At 39.4% G+C, this 22,412-nt stretch overlaps 1 protein-coding gene across 1 annotated transcript in view; it reads left to right on the plus strand.

The window, feature by feature from the left end:
* Positions 1–22,412, plus strand: part of LAMA4 (laminin subunit alpha 4) — a 103,562-nt gene that overhangs the window by 44,256 nt on the left and 36,894 nt on the right. Inside the window, exons 6-17 of the mRNA XM_065681047.1 lie at positions 3,479–3,574; positions 4,900–5,051; positions 5,190–5,300; positions 8,658–8,769; positions 11,702–11,869; positions 13,180–13,373; positions 15,218–15,334; positions 16,472–16,620; positions 18,698–18,839; positions 19,266–19,362; positions 20,116–20,232; positions 21,278–21,463. Coding sequence (XP_065537119.1) covers positions 3,479–3,574; positions 4,900–5,051; positions 5,190–5,300; positions 8,658–8,769; positions 11,702–11,869; positions 13,180–13,373; positions 15,218–15,334; positions 16,472–16,620; positions 18,698–18,839; positions 19,266–19,362; positions 20,116–20,232; positions 21,278–21,463 — 1,641 coding nt within the window. The remainder of the gene's footprint in view (positions 1–3,478; positions 3,575–4,899; positions 5,052–5,189; positions 5,301–8,657; positions 8,770–11,701; positions 11,870–13,179; positions 13,374–15,217; positions 15,335–16,471; positions 16,621–18,697; positions 18,840–19,265; positions 19,363–20,115; positions 20,233–21,277; positions 21,464–22,412) is intronic.

Raw genomic sequence — 22,412 nt, forward strand, 5'->3', positions numbered from 1 at the left:
GTACTTCCAGGGTCTGATAAAGTGCTACCCAGAGGATCTTACCAAAACATACATACGCAGAGGGATCACACATGTTTACATCCTCTAATATACCTGTTCTCCTAATTTACATGGAGTTTGATCCAAACAGGACTTTAGCCTCAAGCCCTTTGTCCTTGCTTTGGCTTTGGGAGACAAGATTTTATCTGCTTTCAAAACACCACAGAATAGCCACTGCTGAAGGCAAAATGCAGGTGCTCAGAGCAAAGACGTTGGGGCTCCTTCCCAATGTCTTTGCCAGGGTGCTTCCCTCAAGGACCACAACACAAATGGAGGAGATGGATCACTCCTAGCTCTCAGCCTGACTCAAAGATAAGACACAGCCAAAGCATGCACCCAACCCAGGCCTCTGAAGTGCTCCAGGATCTCAAGGTACAAAGAGCTATAGGTCTCACAGCCTTAGCAATGTCTTGATCAAGCCTATGTCCTTCTTGCAACTCACTGTACACTTGGAATTTCCTTTTTTACTAACTTACGATAAAGTACTAAGGTGTGTTTGGGACTTGTTTGGAAGGTCGTGGGTATGCTCTGCAGTCAAATGCCCTTTGTACTGCTGTCTCTGTTTGTAAGGCACCATGAATGATGCCACTAGTGGTCCCTTTTGTTTTTATATTCCTGTGAGCGTCTATCTCCAGGATTTAATTCACATCACTAAGTCACATGCTTAAATTCCATTTAGGCTGAACAAGGAGAGATGGTGCTCACACACAGTAATCCCCAAAGCCTATCCCAGGTATCCTAACCAGTCAAAAAGACATTGACTGCATGGAACAGTATGCCCCAAAACTCACCTGCTGCCTGGATTTAGGCACCCAAGACATGCCTGCAATTCAACATCTTTGGGGTTTTGAGGTTGCAAAAGCAAACCTTATTTATGCATTTCACTGTCTAATTCAGTTCAGCAGAGATGATTCAACTGCACTTCTCCTGTAAGGAATGACAGGATCTAGTCTGTGGCTCCTGAATGCCATGAGGCAGGAGAAACGCACCCAACACTTCAACTCAGCAAACCACAGCAATCGTGCCCTGGCAATGGGTAAAAGCGGAACTTCAAATAGCTAAGAATAGCTTTGCCAGAAGTCTGAGGATTATGTGGCATTCCAAGTGTCTAAACAGATTATACAACACATAATTTTGGAAGGTACCTCTGAACATAGAGTTTCTTAATTGAAGTCCAGCTTTCATAACCTCAGTATAGTTCTGGTTTGCACCCTTAAAGAATTGGAGGCAGAATGCCTTGGTATTATTTATGTTTCTGAGGTACAGTGTAAGAGGGATTTCATGGTGTACAGGACTTCCCTATACAGATCTTTCACGCAGACTATAAATCATCTTGGTAATTCTCTTCATTAGCAGATTTGCTTGTAGTGTTTGATCTTTGCTAAAAATAAAAGTGCCTGGTTACTTGAAGATGTTGTGAGAGTTGCAGCTTTGCTCTATTTAGGAGTGAATTTAATCTTGCGGTTGACTAGCTAATCCTGAACTTGAAGTATTGTGTTTCAGAGAATTATACACTCCTTGTTTCATCTGCTGAACACCACAATGTGTTGTATTGGACATAGATTGTGTAGATGGAGAGCACCACTCAATACATCCATGATATCCAAACTATATGGGGGGTTTACCAGGCAACTTCTGGAGCAATTAGGAACTCTTATTCAGAAAAACATTGATTCTGAAATAAGACAAATACTTTTCTTTTTTTTTTTTTTAAGATATTTTTTTAAATACAGAAAATAAACTAATGTAAGAAATGAGAGACTGTATACATGGTTTCCACAGAGCACCTCAAACTGTACATAGTACAAAAAATGCGAGAGAACTAAATGAGAAAACAGCTCGATTGTGCTAAGATCATCTTTGTTTTTTACTTCTTTAGAGCAAAAAATAAAAACCTGTGTAGCTGTGGACAGTAGTTTTCAGCTGTTTTTCAATGTATTTTTTAACCACATGTCCTTTAGTCACACTTCAAAGCTTTCCACAAATGCCCCTCGGAAATAAAAGTAAATTTCGAAGCTTTCCACCAGTAAGCCACAGTAACATTGAAAGTCTTAATTCCCTACTAAAAATATGGTACTTCCTAAACAGATGAAAAATCATCAGGACCACTTTTGAAATTAATTTACTGTAAGCATTTGTATAGAAAATTGAGAGTTATCCATTTAAATACGAAGACAAAATTTGAGCACCAGTCTCATCCAAATTTTAATCTTGTAACTGTAATCTTAGCCTAGATCCTGTGATACAGCTGAAATCTCTGCTTTCAACTGAGTGTTTTCTTTCACTTCTTAGCAAAAGAAATAAAAAGTGCTTTAAAACTATGTAGATCCTGAATCTGTGAGGCACCCAGTTCCCACAGTCTGTGGTGAGGTCAAAATATTTGGCTGCCCCACAAAATTCAAACCCAAACTCTGTTCTTACATTAGTACAAAAACTGAGTAGTTCGACTCAGACTAGTTCATTTACACAGAATAATTCCAATGTTAGTCCATTGTGTTGACTTTGAAGCTGGTTTACACATTTCCCCTTATAATTCCTCAAATGTGAAATGTGGAATGTAAATACAAGGGTAATTCATAGAGAACAATGAATAGGCTACACTAAAATGGCAGCAAACAATTTTGTTATATGAAATACTGCTGAAACCATGAATCACAAGAGCAAAACAAATTCCAGATAAGTCACTGCTGTTCTTAGGTTCTGTTTGAGTTTTTGTTATTCTATCTAAGTGTCCCAAGAATATTGTAATCTTTAAAATAATATATTATAAAAGGCCTGTTAAACCTTGAAAGAGACACTTTAGATTAAAAATTATACTTTTTAAAAAGCCACTTGTGCTGGCAATAAATATGTAGCTTACTCAAGTTTTAAAATATTTAAAACCTCATTTATTCTTCATTGTAAGTGGTAGGAGATATTTACTTTTTGATATGGTCAAGCTGATGATGGAATTGGAGTCCACTGTCAGTCCCTGATAGCTGGAAAGCTTATTCAGTGACAGCCTGACACAGCATTGATAAATTCCACAGGGCTGTGGAGACATTTGTAACTAATAATAACTTTAGTTGCACCACTTTCCTTAATCCATCTTCAGAACATCACCCTCTCTAGATGGTGATGCACAATGGCCCAGATGATGCAATTCTGGCCTCACTGCCTCTGCCTGTGACCAGCTAAGAAGCTCTGAATAACTCATTTCAGCTGAGGCTTTCTGGTTCTGTTTCCAGCCTCTTATTTCTGTCTGGTCCAATCTGATAGCAGTGCAAAACCCACCTTTTTCTACATACTGAAGGAAAAATCGATCCAAAAAGACCTCAGTTTTAGTTGGACTATCCATGCACAATCCTACACATGATCATTGCACTAGTCTTGGGAGGGGGAAGGTGAGTTTTAGATTTTGAAGCTGCTTCTTTCAAAAATCATTTCTTTTTTCCCCCAGAATGTAACTGTGGAGGGAGAATGTGTGACAGCCAGACGGGAGAATGCCTCGCAGACAGTCCTCAAGTTTCTACTGGCACAGACTGCCCAACCATCAGTAAGAAGACTATCATGAGGACACTAAATATTAATATTGCTCTTGTAGACAGATGCTTACAAATACTAACTTAAGTGCTCAGTTCTCTAGTGGGCTCAGCACTTTGACCTTGGTCCCACAGCACACTCAAACATGTGAATATGCACAATGCCCTGATGAATGAGTATTTAAACATGTTCTCACTTGCTTGACTGAGTACATGCATACATCCAACTCCGATACAGGCTGAATGATAAGGTACAAACTGCGGAGCAATAGACGTGTATCACCTAAGTTACTTCAATAGACTTTGAGATACAGTTACTGCAAAATAATAGTCTGCCCCTAACAGCTGCCATCACAACTCTACCTGTGCCATATTGCATATAATTTATGGTTTTCTAGTTGTACATCTAGTATAAACTGTTGCTGTTGGCAATTCAACATATATCCATCAATCAGTTGCTTTTCCACTATCACCTCCCCTGTTCTAATGACAGGAAGCCTGGGGAGTTTCCAGAAGCACTATGTTGTAATTATTGGTAACCACTGATGGTTTTTTTCGAATGTTAGTACAATTACACAGTATAATGCAGTATAATGTAGCAAATATGGATTCCTAAATCAGCTCCCAAGAAGACAGGTCATGTGCCTGGAAGAGCAACCAGAAGGAAAACATTTGGGAGCTGATGCCATCAAGAATACCAACTGTAAAATATCAAGCAAAAAAATATGTAGGAATCACTGTTTCACATTCATCTAAGTCTCTTGCATTTAGTAGTGGCACAAATGTCACTAAAAACAAGGTAGTATTTCAAGTATTCAGCAGGTATGAGGATATAGTTCTGTGCAAGCATATTCCAAACATGTTATAACTGTGTTTTTACAAGTTGCCTTCCTAATCAAATAGGCAGCCAAGAGACCATCTGCTGGACATCCTTGTTTTGCATACCACTAAGTTTTAAATACAGAGTTTAGGCTTCTGACAAAATGAAGCTGGTTTTGTGACCCTCATCTATTGTCCTTCAGGCAACAAACATGCACAGCCTCTAGGGAATAGCCAGGAAATACCTCCTCTCCCTCCCTACTGATTATGGAGCTGCTGTGGCAGCCTCTTGGAGCAGCCCCAGCTGCTGCTGCTCAGCTGGAAGTGTCATGACTGCACTGTGGGACCTCAGAAGTGGGCGGATGAAAAGAGAAAGGAAAATGGGTATCCATCAGGATCCATCAGCGAGAAAGAGAAGGAAACACTATAGGGCAAGAGCACCATAACGTGATTTCAAGGTATGTGCTATTAACTGACACAAACACTAAAGAAAAATGATACTCTCTTATTTTCTTATCAGGCTGCGACAAATGTATTTGGGATTTGACAGATGACATCCGATTAGCAGTTTTGGCTATTGATGAAAGCAAATCGACTTTACTGAGCATTTCTACAGGTGTTGCAGCTCAAAAGCGCTTGAATGACCTGAACCTCACTACCACCTATCTCCAGGTACAAATATTGATGACATTTTTTTTATGTCATTTTAAGCTATGAATTTCTACTCTCTTCCTGTAAATTTGTATCCTTGCCCCCACAAGACAAATCATTTTTTTCCAGATGCACTGACTTTTCCCCCCTCATATACAGGCAGCAATGTCCAACAAAAAGAACCATGCTGTGCTTTGGACCATCCAGGTTGACGATGCTGCAGATGAAATGAATGATCTCCTGAGAGAAGCAGCAACACTCGATGAACAGGTTTGTCTATAGCCCCCTGCCAGAGCTCTGATGGTTTGCAGTTTGCCATATTTGCACGCTAGAGTGAGAGGTTACTATACTGTAATAGCACCAGTTGGAAGGGACCTACAACAATCACCTAGTCCAACTGCCTGACCATGTCAGAGCTGACCAAAAGTTAAAGCATATTATTGAGGGCATTGTCTAAATGCCTCTTAGACACTGACAGACATGGGGCATCAACCACCTCTCTATGAAGCCTTTTCCAGTGTTTGACCACCTCCCAGTAAAGAAATGTTTCCTGCCATCCAGTTTGAGCCTTTAGGTACCACAACAAGAGTGGTAGTGCCCTAAGACAGCTGGGAGAACTCTCTATTTCTATGTTCTATTTCTAAAGTTTCTACTTTACTTTAGCTCTGAATTACAAGCATAAATGGCCTATGAAGTCGTCTTCCCAGAAGAGGAAGAATGTAGGGCCAAAGTCTGTTGAAAGTGATCATGGGTTTGTCACCAGTCACAAAAAACCTCCCCTCAGGATCTGAGATCCCACCTACCACCTTACACAACGTTTGATCTGAGATACACAGACTGCCTTTCTATTTTGATTTCTAATTAAGCAAAGTAACCAATACTAAACTAATGCAGATTGACTTATATCTATTTTACATGTATGCTTTCATAAAATTAAATTAGCCCCAATTAGACACTTCAAAATATAATACAAAAGTGCCAGTTTAAAAGGTTTTTTATGAACACACTGAGATAGGAGTCTGTTCAGCACTCAAAACATGCTTTAACACAATTGTAATCATAAATGCTGCATCTACATTCATTTGTCAGGCTATAAAATTACAGTTATCTACTCTCAGCACACGTAATACTTTCACTGCATCCTAGAATACTGATATGATACATGTTTAGAGAAGAAATACAGTTCAAAATTGCTTTTCCTCTACTTTAAGGAGATATCATTAAACATCTTTCTGTTGCTAAGATATGTATTAGTGAAATACATCGCTATTCTCAGAGATAACCATAGCTGTAGTAGGACCAGTGTATATTTCACACTTACTGCAAAATGCCCATCCTTATATTCACTTACCAATTCCTTCACAAGACAAATTAAATTTATATCTTACACTAAAGCTCAAATACAGGAGCACGTGGTGGGGGGAAAGAGGAGAAAGGGTTGTATAGAGAGGTAGAAGAGAAAACTTGGGTCTGGGTGATTTTAATCTGCACTTACTTAGTCGAAAGGACACTGTGGTATTACAGACTATGCCTGTGTCCAAGAGAGGTTTCATCAAACCAACTCACACATACACCTCTGTACCTGTGAAAATCCAGCACAGCTCACAGGCCTCAGCTGGTCGGCAGGATGATTAAGGCATTAGGTTTTCTAGGAATACCTAGTGAAATTGATAACAATTTTTTTGTCATCTTTAGTACTACTTGGCGATTTCTCAGCTCATTTCTCAGTTTCTTCCTAAACCAATGAACTCAGGGTTCCCTTTGGTCTTTTCTCTCTGGTTATCAATCTCTACTGCTTCTTCCACACAAACACTTATAATTGCTTCTAAAGGCAGGGAAATAATGGCCCCAGACTCTCACAGTGGGAGGAAGACCACAGTAAGACCTCTGAATATAATGAACTTCTTGCTCTTTCAAGGCACTTTCATGGAAAATTGGTGCAAGAGCCTCAAGTAGGTTTTGCAGAGATATGCTGCATCTTCCATTTAGAGCATTCCACGTGCGCATCCCTGTGTCTGAGAGATTCCTGCAGATACTGATCTAAACCCCAAAGGCAGGATGAATGCACCAACTGTAAACAAATCGTTCTGCTAAATAAGAAGAGTAAATGTGATATGCAACTCCCTGAGTTTGCTCGGGATGAGCTCAAAGTAAAACAGCACATAGCTCAAACCTGAATGCTGGGCAGAGACTTGGGAGAGCTGAGAATTTTTCCTTGCAGGGCTCTTAGCAAATTTTAGGATGAGTCTTTGTACTCATGAATGAGTGGGAATTTGAGGTCCCTAAGAGCACCCCTCACTCATGCGGCTGTGTTTCCCATCAATCTCATGGCAATCAATCAGCAAACCCGTCTGAGCAATTTCCCATGTGTTAAAGAAAAATCTGTCAAGGAAACAGCATTATAAAAGGCAAGTACGTGTAAAAACGGTAACCAGCTGCTTAAAATAAGCATGAAGTGGTGATTCTGAGCAATAGAGCATTCACAAGAAACCCTGATAGCTATCAAGGAATTTGCCCTTCAGAGACTAGAAATCCAAGTAAACAGAAATAAAATTAAAACCTCTCTATAAACCCTGATGTTGGGAAGACTCTGGCCGCCCTGACCCTGCATTCAAGCGCCACCTGGTGCCTCCGCAAACCCCGAGTAAAAACCGGCTTCACGGACCGGGGCAGCCTGGCTGGGGCTCAGCCCGCAGCCGAGGCACGGCTGAGCCCTGCAGGACTGAGGGGCAGCGGCGGCGTCCTCTGTAGTTCCTGCAGGATTCATTAAGCAAGTATGAAGTGAGCACACCAACAGCCAGGCATTTTCAGGCTTGAAAAGTGTCACGGCACTCCAAGCCCAGAAACTAATTTTACAGGGGGGAATTTTTGCCCATGCAGCCCTAACAGGGATCTTGAATCAAACGAACAGCTTACCAGTGGCAAGCATGTGGCGCAGACTTACATGGGGTCTAGGAACATTGATGGCACAGCAGTCAACTTTTTTCCTGGAAAATAACCAGTGAAAATTAAGTCTAAGGACTCCAAAAGTCAGTGACCTTCTTGGAAAGATAACAATGACATGGTAACTCTTTGTTTCCCGTACATGTAAGGGAACACAATGCAGAGTACACCCTCCAACATCATATAGTATAGGAGGCAAAACACTCGGCTCTTGTATTTTGAATCCTCATGCTTTTTCTTAATTTTAACGAATTGCAGAGCTGGGGACCTCAGTTGAGGGAGACACTGATCTAAAAATGGTTGTGAGCTTGGCAGCTGATTCTTCAGTCTATATGCTTACTCAGGAAACACCATATCTAGCAAAATAAGCCAGTCCTGCTGAATGCCTAGAAGACTCAGCAGATGGGTGTTTTACAACTGTACATAATTTATGGCAATTTGGTTGCAGCAAATGATGGATAAATATGGGAAAGATTTTGATCTCTCACTCTGCAATTCTGAAAATACCGACAAGACAGACAGCCCTTCACTTCAAACACCTCTGTAAATGCCACTTTATGTGATAAAGGGACTTTCACATGCACATCAGGAGAAAGCAAAATGTGTGTTTACACTGTTCATCCTCACATATGCATATGGATCTGAAAAGAAATCTAATGTGTAGCTCCCATGGTTTATTCATAGGGAAATGAAGCATCCAGCAAAGGTCTAATGATACAGAAGGAAACCATGGAGACCAACAACCGTGCTACTCAGCTTGTGCAGCAGCTCAATAATATGAGGGATAACATTCAAGGTAAATAGATTTCTTTCTGGTTCAGCTCAGTGTCAAGAATGTATTAATGAAACCTCCAGCAAAAAATGTCACAGCGCTTGGGCACTCTCGCAAAGCAATCCACACACGAGGCTCCTGCAGCCTCCAATGCCATTACAAAAACTTGTCTTTCTTAATGGACAACTGACACCATGGGCTGATGTGGTCTGACCCCCAGAACAAGAGCTTCTCTTCCTTTTTTCTCTCTTTGACAGAGCAAAATAATAGTAAACAGGTTTACATGAAGTACTTCAAGCTAAATCAGCCTGTAGCCTCTGTTTGTTTGAATAGCTGCTCAAGGTATTTATATACACTTGTGCAAAAAAAGAGTCAGTATCAGACTGGGGCTGGATGGAACCATAAACGCAAACACGGGATGGGTCATGAGTGTGCTCTGTGTCTTAATTGTCAGCAGATTCATGCAAGTGCGCTTTTTCCATGCTGCTGATAAGCAATGGAGGCCATATGACTTGCTAGACAGATTTTTATTTAAATTGTTCTTTCCCTTTTCAACCCATGGCAGTCAGTTCAGGCTGACGAACCCTGACCATCGCACCAGTGAGTGCTACTTTAAATCCTTTTTTTGCCTTTTAGCAAACTGTTGCTGAGTGGGATTATGCTGATTCATATAACTTCGTGCAGATACTTCTAAATAGAAAATGACACTGAATAGTAAATAATCTCGTGAATTTACTGCTTCCCCGAGATCAGTGTGGGAGGTGGTGGTGAGTTTCTTTTCAAGCTGCTTATTGCTTCATCTGACCAGAATTTCCAGCTGAGTTTGGGTCCAGACACATCTACAGAGCATTACACACTAAGTGTTCTCCTCTTGTTCTTTTTTATCATTATTATTATTGAAATACAGAAATAGAATGGAAAACTGCATCCTCATTGCCTTCTTTTTCCACATAGAAAGTGCTGCTTCTAAATGTAAATATGAAAGGCAGAATTGTAAACTGTGTGGCTGGTGCAGGCTGTCAGAAATGGTTATAGTGATGCTGTTTCACAGTAGGAGAGGTAAACACGATGAGGAAGAACTCCCAAAATTAGGAAAAGAGTGAAAACAGAAGCTTTTTCATGTTAAAATGTGGGACAAACTGTCACCTATTGCTTCTGTGTCCTGCTCATCCGTCAATACAATGTGAGGGGATGCAGATAAAAATTAGAAAGTCCACCCTTGGACAACACGCTAGAGCAAAAAAAGCATCTCTATATCTAGCATAAATTTCAAAACGTAGCTTTTCTTCTGACTGTAAATGTATGTAATTTACACCTTCCCAGATGAAGATTTTTTCATTATTATTTAGAGCCTGAAAAACCCCTTGCATTTTGAAGAATTTTTACTGCCCTATATATCAAAGGATAAACAACAACAGTGAACACCTTCCCAAGCACAATTGCACTTAGAAAAGGTTCCCCAGTCAAAGACGGCCATCTTCATCTGGAATACCTATGACCTATCATTATCATGCTGATATAAGAAATTGAGATTAAACCTATTGCAGCATCTTCTTCAGCACCTACAGAAAGCAATAAAACCACAACTAAATGCACTCAGAAGCACCCGTCCCCTGTACACCTGCATCATGAAGGCCTCCATCCTGCTGTAGAGCACACTGATTTCCCCCAGCTCTGGCAAAGCCAACAGTACACAAAAGCTGTATATGGCACCAGAATACAAAGGCTAGCTGGCAGCCAAGGTTAAACAGTCCTTTTACAATAGAAATACTTGATTAAGAAATTTGAATAGCTCTGTCTTAAAGCAGTTATTGCAAGCTCTGTGGCAGCTTGTATAAGAGCAGTTACATATCAACTGCTATCCTTGCTTATCCTTATCTCCATGGGTACTTCAATCACTATTTCAACAAACATAGTTAAGATATACCATCACACACATGAGGTAGGCTGTGACCAGATTTATAGTATGTACATTTCTACAACCTTCTTACCCCTGTGATGCTAAGTCTTGCCTTTGACTCTCTGGCCATCTGTCACATTTTATTTCTACAGCTATTCTACCCTTGTAGAAGGCAAGCCACTCTTTGCTCAAGGGAAGGCCTATGTGTGCACACGCACACATGCATGTGCCAGCATAAGAAGGAAAAAGAAATCCATGGAGCTGCTGGTCATGGTCGGTTACTGCTTGGTATGAGCCTTTAAGGCTTCACTAATGAGCTCAGGAGCCAGCAAGAAACTGCATACAAAGACACTCTGCCAAAGAATCAGTTGTGCCACAATTACACGTCTATTTTTCATAAAAATCTTACATATGCACAGTGCAGGCTCTGCCAGCTCTGATTATCCACAAAGGTAGTGATGAACACAAGCCAGAACTACTCACAACATGGTGAGAAAGGGGCAGGCTTTGTAATACCTACACTGGAGAAGGGTAAACTCAATTTCAGCTGAAGGGATCCAACAGTGTGTTTTGAATGGAGACCAAAACCTTGAAATAGTATCTGTCTCCAAAACAGCTAGGCAGTACCAGGCCAGAAGCCATATGTTACCTCTTCAGGAACTTTTTAAGATGGAAAAAGAGGTTATTTCAGTCTCCTTGCTGCTGTTGTTACTTAATGAACATAACATTTTTGTGGCAACACTTAAAAACCACAGTCCTGGATGAATTCCCCAGCCTGCTACATGCCACAGAACTCAGGATAAGCCAAGTAATGCACACATCCCATGCCTGTTTAATCTCCTCTTCTGACAAGACCCCCACGTATGCCAGGAAGAGTGATTTATTTACAGGTTTAATTTTAAGACTGGATTAAACATAATAATTATCTGCTATAGAGTTAGAACATCATTAAAACTTTATTTTGCCGTCATCATGATCTGGATTCACAAAAGCACTCCACAGTTTTTACTTGTCTGTAGCCATGCTGGACTGACCATCTGTTCCTTTTTCCCACAGAAATCAGCAGCAAGATGAGCTACTATGCAATTCAGCAAGAGCTGAGCCCTGAAGAAACTGCCCAGAAGCTGAGCGTGGCTGAGGAGATGCTGAAGGAGATCAGAAGCCGTAAGCCTTTCACTAATCAGAAGCAGCTTGCACACGAGGAAGAATATGGAGCAGAGGAGCGTGAGTTTTAAGTCTGTTTTCCATTCATTCACATGTTGATGTGCAGCTGGCATGGGTTGGGCTGCACTGGATGTACTGTTGAGCCCCTGGGGAGGACCAGCAGGCACTTGGCAAGCACCAACTAGTGTGCTGAAGATGCTGCTGCTTCCAAATGCCTGCCCCAAGTCTCTTGTTGGTGCTTGCTGCCCCCATGGCAGCATGGGCAGAAAATGGGTGTGTACATGCATACTGCAGCACTTCAGCAATAGCTGCTTAGGAAGGTTCATGCCAGGGCTGGAATTGCCTGTGTGAACATCCTCATCCCCCCCTGCCAGCTCTGCCACAGGGACAGTAAACTCCAGCAGAGAGAAAATAACTGCTGGTATGGGAAAGAGTGGCAGCCTAATTCTCACAGCTTGGTGAACTTGAGTCAGAGCCCCAGTACAATAAGGACTGTCTTCTCCAGAACAGCCTGGTTCACTGTGAGAATGAGAAACAAATGAAGAGGAAGGAAAGCCAACTCTAGTTTCTTTTAGGAATAGCTACTTGAGAGGGGAAATTAACGGGATTAAAATGAGGCGCTAAAATGAAAGGCATCTTTCCTTTTCAAAATGGTTGGTAAAGTAAAATCTACGTATACGATCCCTCAAGTACGCTTTTAACAAATGCGTTTTACTGTTCCCTCAGTAACAGCAACAGAAATTGCTGCATAGGTGAGTGTTGTGGTTTAAACTCTGTCAGCCATGCAGTCTTTCTCTCGCCACCCCCCCTTCTTGCCCTCCCCCTGCTCCCAGAGGGATGGGGAGGAGAATCAAAAGAATGCAACGCCCACAGGTTGACATAAGAACAGTTTAGTAACTAAGGTATAACACAAACCACTGCTGCTGCCACCAATAATAATAATGATAAAGGAAATAGCAAGGGAAGAGAATACAACACCTCAACACCAGCCGACCAATAACTCACCCAGCCCCACCGACTGATACCTCGTCCAACCCCGCAGTGCACTAGCCCTTCCAGGTACCTCTCAGTTACATCCTGGGCATGACGTGCTGTGGTATGGAATACCTCTTTGGTTAGTTTGGGTCAGGTGTCCTGTCTGTGCTTCCTCCCAGCTTCCCCTCCTCCCTGGCAGAGCATGAGACTCAGAAAGTCCTTGGTCAGACTAAAACATTTGTGTTATCAGCCCTGTTCCCAGGCTGAAAGCCAAAACACAGCGCTGCACCAGCTACTGAGAAGGAGAAAAACTGACTGCCACTGCTGAACCCAGGACAGTGAGTTATGTCACAAATCCAAGCTTCGGGTTAATCAGTGGCTGATTTTTTTCACAGTGCTTCTGCAAGTTGAAGATTTTCATGAGAGGTACAACGACACCAGATCTCTAGTATCTGATGTGCTGGAGCAGCTCAGTGAACAGGATGTGAAGCTGTCAGACCTACAGGAGGCATTACACCAGGCGCTTGACTATGTTATACAAGCGGATGATATAAATAAAGAAAACACAGCCAGTCTTCAAAGGCGTGAGGTACTGTGCAGTGCCTTTATCATAACTCTTGTCTGGAACACTCCATCTCTGCTGGTGTTTAAAATAGTAGCTTATAAACAATTTAGACTCAGGAATCACCACACCAAAAAGGAATTTCTTGGACTACTCAGTGGGATGAATTTGACTCTCCAGTTCTATCAAACAAGCTGTGAAAGTACAAGGAGCTATTACTTATTCATGAACTGAAAATAAATGACAAGTTTTGGTACGGCATGTCTCTGCAGGCCAAGGGAGAAATGGATACTAATGCCTAAACTAGAAGGTATATTTCAACAAAACCCAAGAAGCTTAAAATTCCATGTATCATGGCTGCTATAAATATTGTGGTGGGTTTCACCAATTATGTACAGACAACATGGAAGAATTTCCTGCTCACAAAAGCAATTATATTCCATTAAAAAATTATTTTAAAAGACTCTGCACTGCATTCATGCCCTGGGCTCAGTGCATTCATATTGCCTTATCCAAACTTTCTCTCTAGTTCTCTTTAAACAGAATGCATTCCCACTTTTTCAGGAAAAGCAGACAATTATCCTCACATCTTCAACTACAAACCCATCAAACCCATGCTCTAACTGCTCTGCAACAGATACCTTGAAACTAGGTTTCCTACTTGCTGGATAAACAGCCTAGCTATAAGGCTATAGCTGTTTTCCCTTATGCTCTGTTCAATTTAATATTTTCAGTATTATGACAAAGTAATCACTCCAGAGGAGAGCTCAAAGGAGACCTGTCCCCCACAGCACTGAAGTGGGGCATGTTTGCCTGTAAGTGGTGGTATTAGGTTCAAATCCCATCTGGATGATGAGGAAATTGAATTTTCAGGTCTCTTATCCCAGAAAAGTACTCAATCCATCAGCAATACAAAGACTTTTTTTTTTTTCCGCTCCCAGAAATTTTGTGACTCTTACTCTGTCCCACCAGAATGTCCCACCTAAAACTTGTCATTTATTTTTTCAGCAAGGAACAAAATGACAAAGAGAACTGTTTTCGTTTCAATGTCTGAAATTGGTTTGATACTGAAGGAGAGGAGTTTAGGGTGCAATTTTGTGATTTGGTGAACAATCTTGCAAATTCAGGACGACCTCTGGGTTTCACAGCATCAGTGGCTGAGTTTTGAGCTCTTGAAATTTGCAGTGCTAGAAGTTTGCGCTGATGTGGAAGGTCTAACAATTCAAATCAGGCATGCTGTACTCGTGAATTCTTCTACAAGCAGCTTGGGATCTTTATGTACAAAGCCTCTTCTGTTGTTCCATTATTTCATAATTACAGTGCCAAGCTGCAGCTTGTCTCACATTTATGAAGCAAAGCCTGAAGTGTGTAGTCGCATTGTTCACTGTTTTTAACCAGTTGGATCTTCATTATTACTCACAATGAAGGCAGATGCTGTACAAGCCATTGTTCACATCAGCTTTACTATTGACAAGGAAAAGAGATCTTTGGACTAGATTTTAACAAACTTTCAGATCAAAAACTAGTCTCCAGACCACTATGAAAAAATCCACATTTAATTTGTCTCTTCTGGCAGTGCAGAGAATAATGCTTCATTCCAATAATTGTTCATACTGTAATATAAAATGAAATTCATTTTTTTAAATATCCAACATATCTTTCACAAAGACAAGAAAACACAAAGAGTCACATTATGCAGCTATTAGAGATGTCCAGGAAAAACTTACTTAGACTTCAAATTTGTCTAAAATCTGTTTAGTTCATCGCCTTGTCTTTTGAATTAACTTCAATAAATTTAATAAAAATGGTAACACTGTCTTAGCAATAGCGACAGTATTGGATGTGCTTTCATCTTGTCTTATTTTCTGTAGAAACAACACGAGAAAGTAAAAGATCAAACAGATGAAGTGAACGGCATTCTGCTAAGTGCCACAAATATTTTGACAGGACCACAAAAGGTCAACTCTGAATTAAGTGAGATAATAAAGGTAGGTGCCTCAGTGACTTCTTTAAATGATATGTCCTGATTTTTTTAACTTTTAAGTTGTGTGTGTAGACCACTAAATAAAAACATCTCCTTTTTCACACTGCTTTGATGAAATACAGATGAATATTCCCTCAGAAAAGTAGAAGTCTTCATAGATGAAAAGCTCTGTAACTATACTTTACTGCCTTGGAAAAATAGTTGTATTATAAGGATGCCTGACAGGAGGCAAAGCTGAATGAAAGATTTTGCTGTAGCGTTCTCAATCATTTCATTACCAGCAGCTGCCAGAAGATGCTCTGGTAAAAGGCTGCACTATATGCGAAATTCCTTTTCACACACTGGGAAGTGAGCTTTTTTTTTTTTTTCTTCATGTTTTGTGTTAAAATTTTGAGATAGTTTTAAGATAAATGAAAATTCTCCATACTTATTTTGGTCATAGTTGCCCAATTTTCAACACACAAAAAAAAAATCATAATTTTTGTTTGGAAAAGTGATTTGAGAAAATAGAAAGAAGAGAGCTTGCTTTTTTTTCACTCACTGGCAAGTGAGCTTTTTCTTTTCTCTCTCCTGTTTTTTGCACAAAAAAAGAAATTTGTGTTTTGTGCAAAACAAATTTTTGTAGTTTATCATTTTGGGTCCTCCACTCCTGTGAATAAGCTTACACATAGGGGACATTCACACTACAGGGAAGGAAGTAGTATGCGAACATTGTAAATCTTCCATCCTCATCAGAAATAAGCATTTTTGGGCTACTTTCATTCATCCCTTCTCTCTCCCTCCATTCCATCCTTTTTTCGTGTATTTTGAGGCCACATTTATAACCCTGTAACATACCAGCAGCCTTGTGTATTGGAGAGAAGCTGAATGCAGGCCCATTTGCTCTTCCCCACAAGTATTTCATATGAGGAAGAAGTATGGCTAAGGCAAAGGGATACTACATCTCCTTGCCTATATATACATATAGGAAGTATTAAGGTGGGCTGATTTACAAATTAGACTAACCCATGTTACATTTTAAAAATGAAACAGAAAACAACATTATAATAATAGAAAGGGTAAAATAAAATACAACAATCAAAATACAGACTTTATTTTTTACAATTTTCATCTTCTTTCCTTCCTTCTATGTTCTTTTCAGAATGTCTCAGGGTTCTACGCAGAAATAGATGGAGCGAAAAAGGAACTGCAAGAAAAAATAGCCAATCTGTCTCTGTTTGATGATGATTTAGTAGAAAAGGCTATGCAACATGCACACAACTTAAGACGACTTGCTGATGAGCTGGACAGGTGAAATTTAACTTCAGCAGACTCTGTCATACAAATGCTACTTATTGAACAGCTGAACTAAAAGACAAGCAGAAACACAGTGACACTAAGTATTCTGTCTGCAAACAGACACTAAACATATCACTGTTAAGTCATGTATGGAAGGACTCGTCATGGTCCAGAGGGAACAGCTGAAGTTGAGCTAAGCAAAATCTATTTATCTTTTCAAAGAATAAACATATATCTTGCATGACATTCTCTTTTTGCTAATCTGGCATGTTCTTTTCTTCCCATAGCAAGAGAACAGGAAAGGTAGATTACTGGTAAATGAAATAATACAGCCAGATTAAATGGCATTTGCAGATGTTTCTCATGTCAGTTCACTCACATTAAAAACCATTTAGCATTATGGGCCACAGACTGAGATCTGGGATAATTTTTGTTCAAGAACGGGAGTAGTTGTGATACTCAACAGGTTGTGTCCCTGTGTAACTGCACCACTGTAACACAAAAAACTTACTGTAAGTCTTCCTATTTTGTGTAATATACTAAATGTGTCAACTTACTTACACTCCCCATTCCCTCCCCATTTTCTAAAAAGTCACATCTAGACAGTTTGAAATATGACTTTGTTTGCAATTGGGATTACCCACGGAAAAATCACTGCTACAAATTAATACTTACTTAAAGAAAATATTTCATCAAAATCAACCTTAAGCAACATCATGGACATACGCTTTTGGAAGATAAAATTAGTCTTGAAGTATATTATCTAAGTATCAGTTGCTTGTTAATATTAGTATGCCCTAGATAGGAGATTAAAATAGAGAAAAAAATAACAGATGGTTTTCTTTTATACAGTTGTATAAAGCTGACATCTGAAATTCTGTTCTATAACGCCACAAACTACAGACAGCTAAAAAACAAACAGTATGTTCAGTCTGAGATCAGCTAAATGGGGGCAGCAGAATCTCTTGAAATAAAATACCCCATATGGCCAGCCTTCATCCCTTACCAACATAATTCAAAGATTACTACCAAGTCCAACACATGAGGAATTTAACAGAAAGCAAACAGAAATAATTATGAAATATACAGATGGAAATGTGCTGACTCTTTTATTTGTTGAGAAGATTGTCCAGCAGTGAAACTTTAATCCCTTAAAACATTTAGCCTGTCTTCAAGTCATTTGGGGTTTATGGGTTTGTGTTATAAGCCTGTGAGGCTGTTGCTAGGGTTTCTTTTATCTTAGGGGAAAATAGCAGGAAATTCTTGCAATAACACTGAATCTGAAAACTTAATAATCACTCAGTGTGTTAACACTTTGAAGTGAATACGCACCTGTGTAAATGCATATGAATTTGGAGTTTATATCTAACATATACTCTGAAATCTGTTTATCATAAAAATACTAAAAAACAGTATTTATTCAAAGTTGCTAACAGCTGAAGGTTGAGTCCTGAACCACCTGCTGTTTGGAATCTCCCCTGAAGACCAGTTATCACCTCATATGCAAATCAAGCTCTACCATGACAGCAAAGCTATCGTGATTTTAAATGTAACTTTTTGCAATCTTTCAAATTCTTCTTCTAATCCTCCCCTCTTTTCCCACCCACCTTTGGAAAATATAAACAGCCCACTCATACAGCTTCCCTGACTACTGGCATGCAAGTCCTTCCATTCATGGCTGTGAGTTATCCCTAAAGGACAACTGATAGATCTGTTTTACTGTTAATTTATATATATTTATATTTATAATAATATATTTGTATATTTTTATATATTATATATATTTATAATTCTGTTAATCTAGATTTTGCTAAAGATAAAAGCTCAGTTAGTCACTTTGTGCTTCTCATGCAGATATTAAGAGAAAAATTCCCAGAGTTAAGCCACTGGGAAGTACCTTCTATCCACAGAGTTTTCACCTGCTTCAGATTGACATAAGTGGTCATACACAGTGAAGAGAATACTATCTAGTCCAAGTATACCTGTGTGTAAGATTGTGTAGTCAGAATTCACAGAATGTTAAGAAAATTAATCAATTTGAAACTACTTTGATTCAGTTTGGTTTCTTCCTCCACTTCGTTTTTAACAGGAATTTGTATGGTGTTGATACAAATGGTTTGGTACAAAGAGCAATAAATGCTTCAAATGTGTATGAAAATATTGTTGGTTATATTGAAGAAGCTAATAAAGCTGCGTTGCTGGCACTGAACACAACTAACCGGGTCAAAGATGTAAGTAATTTTCATAATGTCAGTTTTTACTTTGCAAAGCTTTAGGGACTTCAGACACTGAAGTATAGGAGGGAAAAAAAAAATTAGCTTAAATGACAGCATACTATTTCCTGAATTTTTCTGCAAGCCTGAAGTCCCCTGGTATTTGAAAAGACACAACTTCTGTCCCTAAGTATAGATAGATTTTAGGAAGAAATTCTTCACTGTGAGGGTGGTGAGGCACTGGAGCAGATTGCCCAGGGAAGCTGTGGCTGCCCCATCCCTGGAAGCGTACAAGGCCAGGCTGGATGGGACTTGAAGCAACCTGGTCTAGAGAAAAGTGTCCCTGCACATAGCGGGGGGGTTGGAACTAGATGATCTTTCCAACCCAAATCATTCTATGATTCTATGATTACTCTGACTTTCTTTTTTGGAACATACTTGCAGGCTGCAGTTGGAATCGATACTCAGATTATTTACCATAAAGGTAAAAGTGAAGAACTTCTCAACCGAGCCATGGAGCTACATCGGACAGCAGATGACAGTAAATACACATCCTTTCTATTTTCCCAGTCAGTTTATAAACATGCATGCTAAAAGAAATTTCAAAAGCATAACACTAAGGCAGAACCAGTGCTATAATAGAATAGTGTATTGAGCGAAGTTACCACACAAAGTACTTGAAATGGCCACAGGCACAGTTTGAGTAGTTCATGTGTAGTCATCCTGCCAGATGCTGGAAGTTTATTTCATTTACAGAAGTAAACAGAAGGCCCACTTCAGATCCAAATCACTGTTTAAATATGTGATCTTGCGAACAGTTCTCCACAGGTAAATATACTCAATCAAGTAGGTCAACTGAAATCAGTTAAGAGATGCTGGCCTTTTTTCACGGAAAATGAAAACAAACTCTAAAATTACAGAAATTACCTCTTCAATTCTTCAGGACCTTTTGAGTTCCTTAAAACTTTTACTGTATATTTGTCGAAGTATTCTCAGCAGTTCTGGCAAAGCAAACAGAAACAGTACTGACTGAGATACAGGTCTCCAGATTTTTTTCAGACACCCTGTGGCAAGCAGATAATGCCACAAGCATTATCCACAAGGAGCTGCAAGGATAGTTTTTCCTTTCTATTGTGTGAAGTCAAGTGTGCTACTATGCCAATACGAAAAGAGGCCATAATATACTGCCTATGGTGTATTAAATGCTTAATAACAAACCTCTACAGGATAAAATTTAACTTTTCTAATGGCACTTTGATTCCACTCAACTATACCTCCAATTTTCTCCCAACAGGTAATGATTTAACCATTTCAGACACTAGCCGGCATGTTAATGGCACTTTTGCTAGAATGAATGCTTTGCGAAGCCACCTGATGAGAGCCATCACAAAAATGAAATCAGCTGAGCCAGGTTGTAAGAGGAACTTCATCTTGATGACGCTTTATCTCATGCATTTAAGAGCATATTTTATCTTTGCATATAACCTATGAAGTTGTATTAAGATTTCAGTCCCAGGGAGCCCTAAAGGAATTTGAAACTACAAGACATAGATAGCAAACATACGACTTTAACACATTCATAATGAACCTTTATGTCTTGCCAGCTGAAATTATCAACATTCTTCTTGGTTCTTCTTACTAAAATTACCCTCTCCTGTGTTATTCTTGATCTTTTGAGAATTCTTGGAGTATCTACAAGTCTGTGGATTTATTGTCCTGACAGCCAAAATCTAATTCGTGTGCACATCACACCTACCAAGTAGAGTATTTGGGAAGTAATTACTGCTAGTCTTGATTGACAAAACCTCACCTTAGTTCTTCAGAAAAGAGACATCATAGAGAATCGAGCAAGTATATCTGAAGGTGTTCAAAGTTGACATGGTCGAGATTTCCTCATTAACTTTGACTAAAAATGGCTGGGGTTACTCCCCTATACATTATCATATGAAAAATGCTACAGGTTTTGCCATACAGTGGTTGGTAACTCAAAAAAAAAAAAAAAGAAAAACAAAACCCCCAAAATGTCATGTATGACCAAAAAAACCCCAAACACTTCAGTATCTTGGATTTGTCTCCTCAAAAATAACTTTCATGAAAAATATTCAACAAATGCATTTTCTTTTAAAAACTTATGAAAAACAGTGTATTTTTTCATCTCTGTTCAAATTTCTTTGCCTACATAACATCTATCAAAATCCAAGGACACTGAAAATTTCTAATAATCTAGAATGAAAAAGAGAAGTTTTTAGATTTTAATAATTAGTAGGATTGTAGACCAACCATGGCAAGTTTTGCATATTCCGTGTGAAAATAAAGAGAAAACAAACCAAGCAAGTTTGGGTCCCCATTCTGCAGAAGATAAAATCCCCTTAGCCACATGACTTTCTAAGTACTGTTATAGCTTGCTTGAATCTTTGAAAGAGTTCATTTTTTCTCATCCCCTATTTATTTTGCAGAGGAGGCCAGAGGACGTTTGGAGCAAGCTAAACTAAAGACTGCAGAGGCCGTAAGTGCCACCATGACAGTAACACAAGCTACAACCCCCATGGATGAGAACGTGAGGTTGTGGTCTCAAAACCTGCAAGACTTCCAGCACAATTCAGCAGCATACGACAGTGCTGTGCATTCAGCTGGGGATGCAGGTACAGTGACCTGAATTTTGCCATTCCTTAGCATTAAAAGGTCGGGGAATCATCACAACATCATGTTGTGTGAATCGTTTATATTGCGCATTCATAGCACATAATCTTCTAGCATTTTACCTACATGAAAGCATTTTAAAAATTAGTAGTTAACTTAAAAGTAGAGACTTTCAAAACTGTTGGATGCTTGACCATTTCCGAAAAAAGCTTAAACACTTTAAAGGCTGAAGTCTTATTGGTTGCTAAATCATTTTTATCAGGGTACCAAGGTTACACTGAATGGTAGGCAGCTTGTTTAAATAATTCTTGCTATTATAATTGGCAGTTTAGTTATTTCTTTAACACTAGGAGGCATTTGAAAAGAGGGCCCTTTTGTCCTCAGTAGTACAAATACGGAGCAGAAATGCTCCCTGACTTAATGAGCTTGTAGTCTAAGCAAAGGGGGCAAAGAGGATTAGGGAGGAAATAAAATATTTAAGCAGGATGATTGCTGGAAAAGCTTGTAAACATCACATTAATTCCACTTCTATTATTGGGGGGAGGAGGAAGAGTAGAGGAGAAGTTAGAAGGTTAGTTATGAAAAATTTAAGGTAAATCAAAAGACAAAAGAAAAACTGAGGCAGGCTACAAAACTGGAATGAAGATTATAGGAAAGAGTGGAAAAAGAGGCAGGGAGAGTGAGGCTGAAATGAAGTGACTGGTGAATGAAGGAAAAGAACAATTAATCAAGAATCAAGAAATCAAGAGAATTGATATACAAGTAAAAATATTCAGAATCAAAAATTGCTGACAATCACCACTATTTATTGCTTGATGTATTCTTGCCTCTGCTCATGAGGCTCACTAATCCCAAGTTATTCATGGCTATGGAAGTCAGAAATCCAGAACAAGAAATTTCCTATATACATTTGATGATACTTACCAACACCTACAGCACTGTTCATCAGTG

This window comes from Lathamus discolor, chromosome 5 (assembly GCF_037157495.1).
Source record: "Lathamus discolor isolate bLatDis1 chromosome 5, bLatDis1.hap1, whole genome shotgun sequence".
In the NCBI taxonomy this organism is placed as follows: Eukaryota; Metazoa; Chordata; class Aves; order Psittaciformes; family Psittacidae; genus Lathamus; species Lathamus discolor.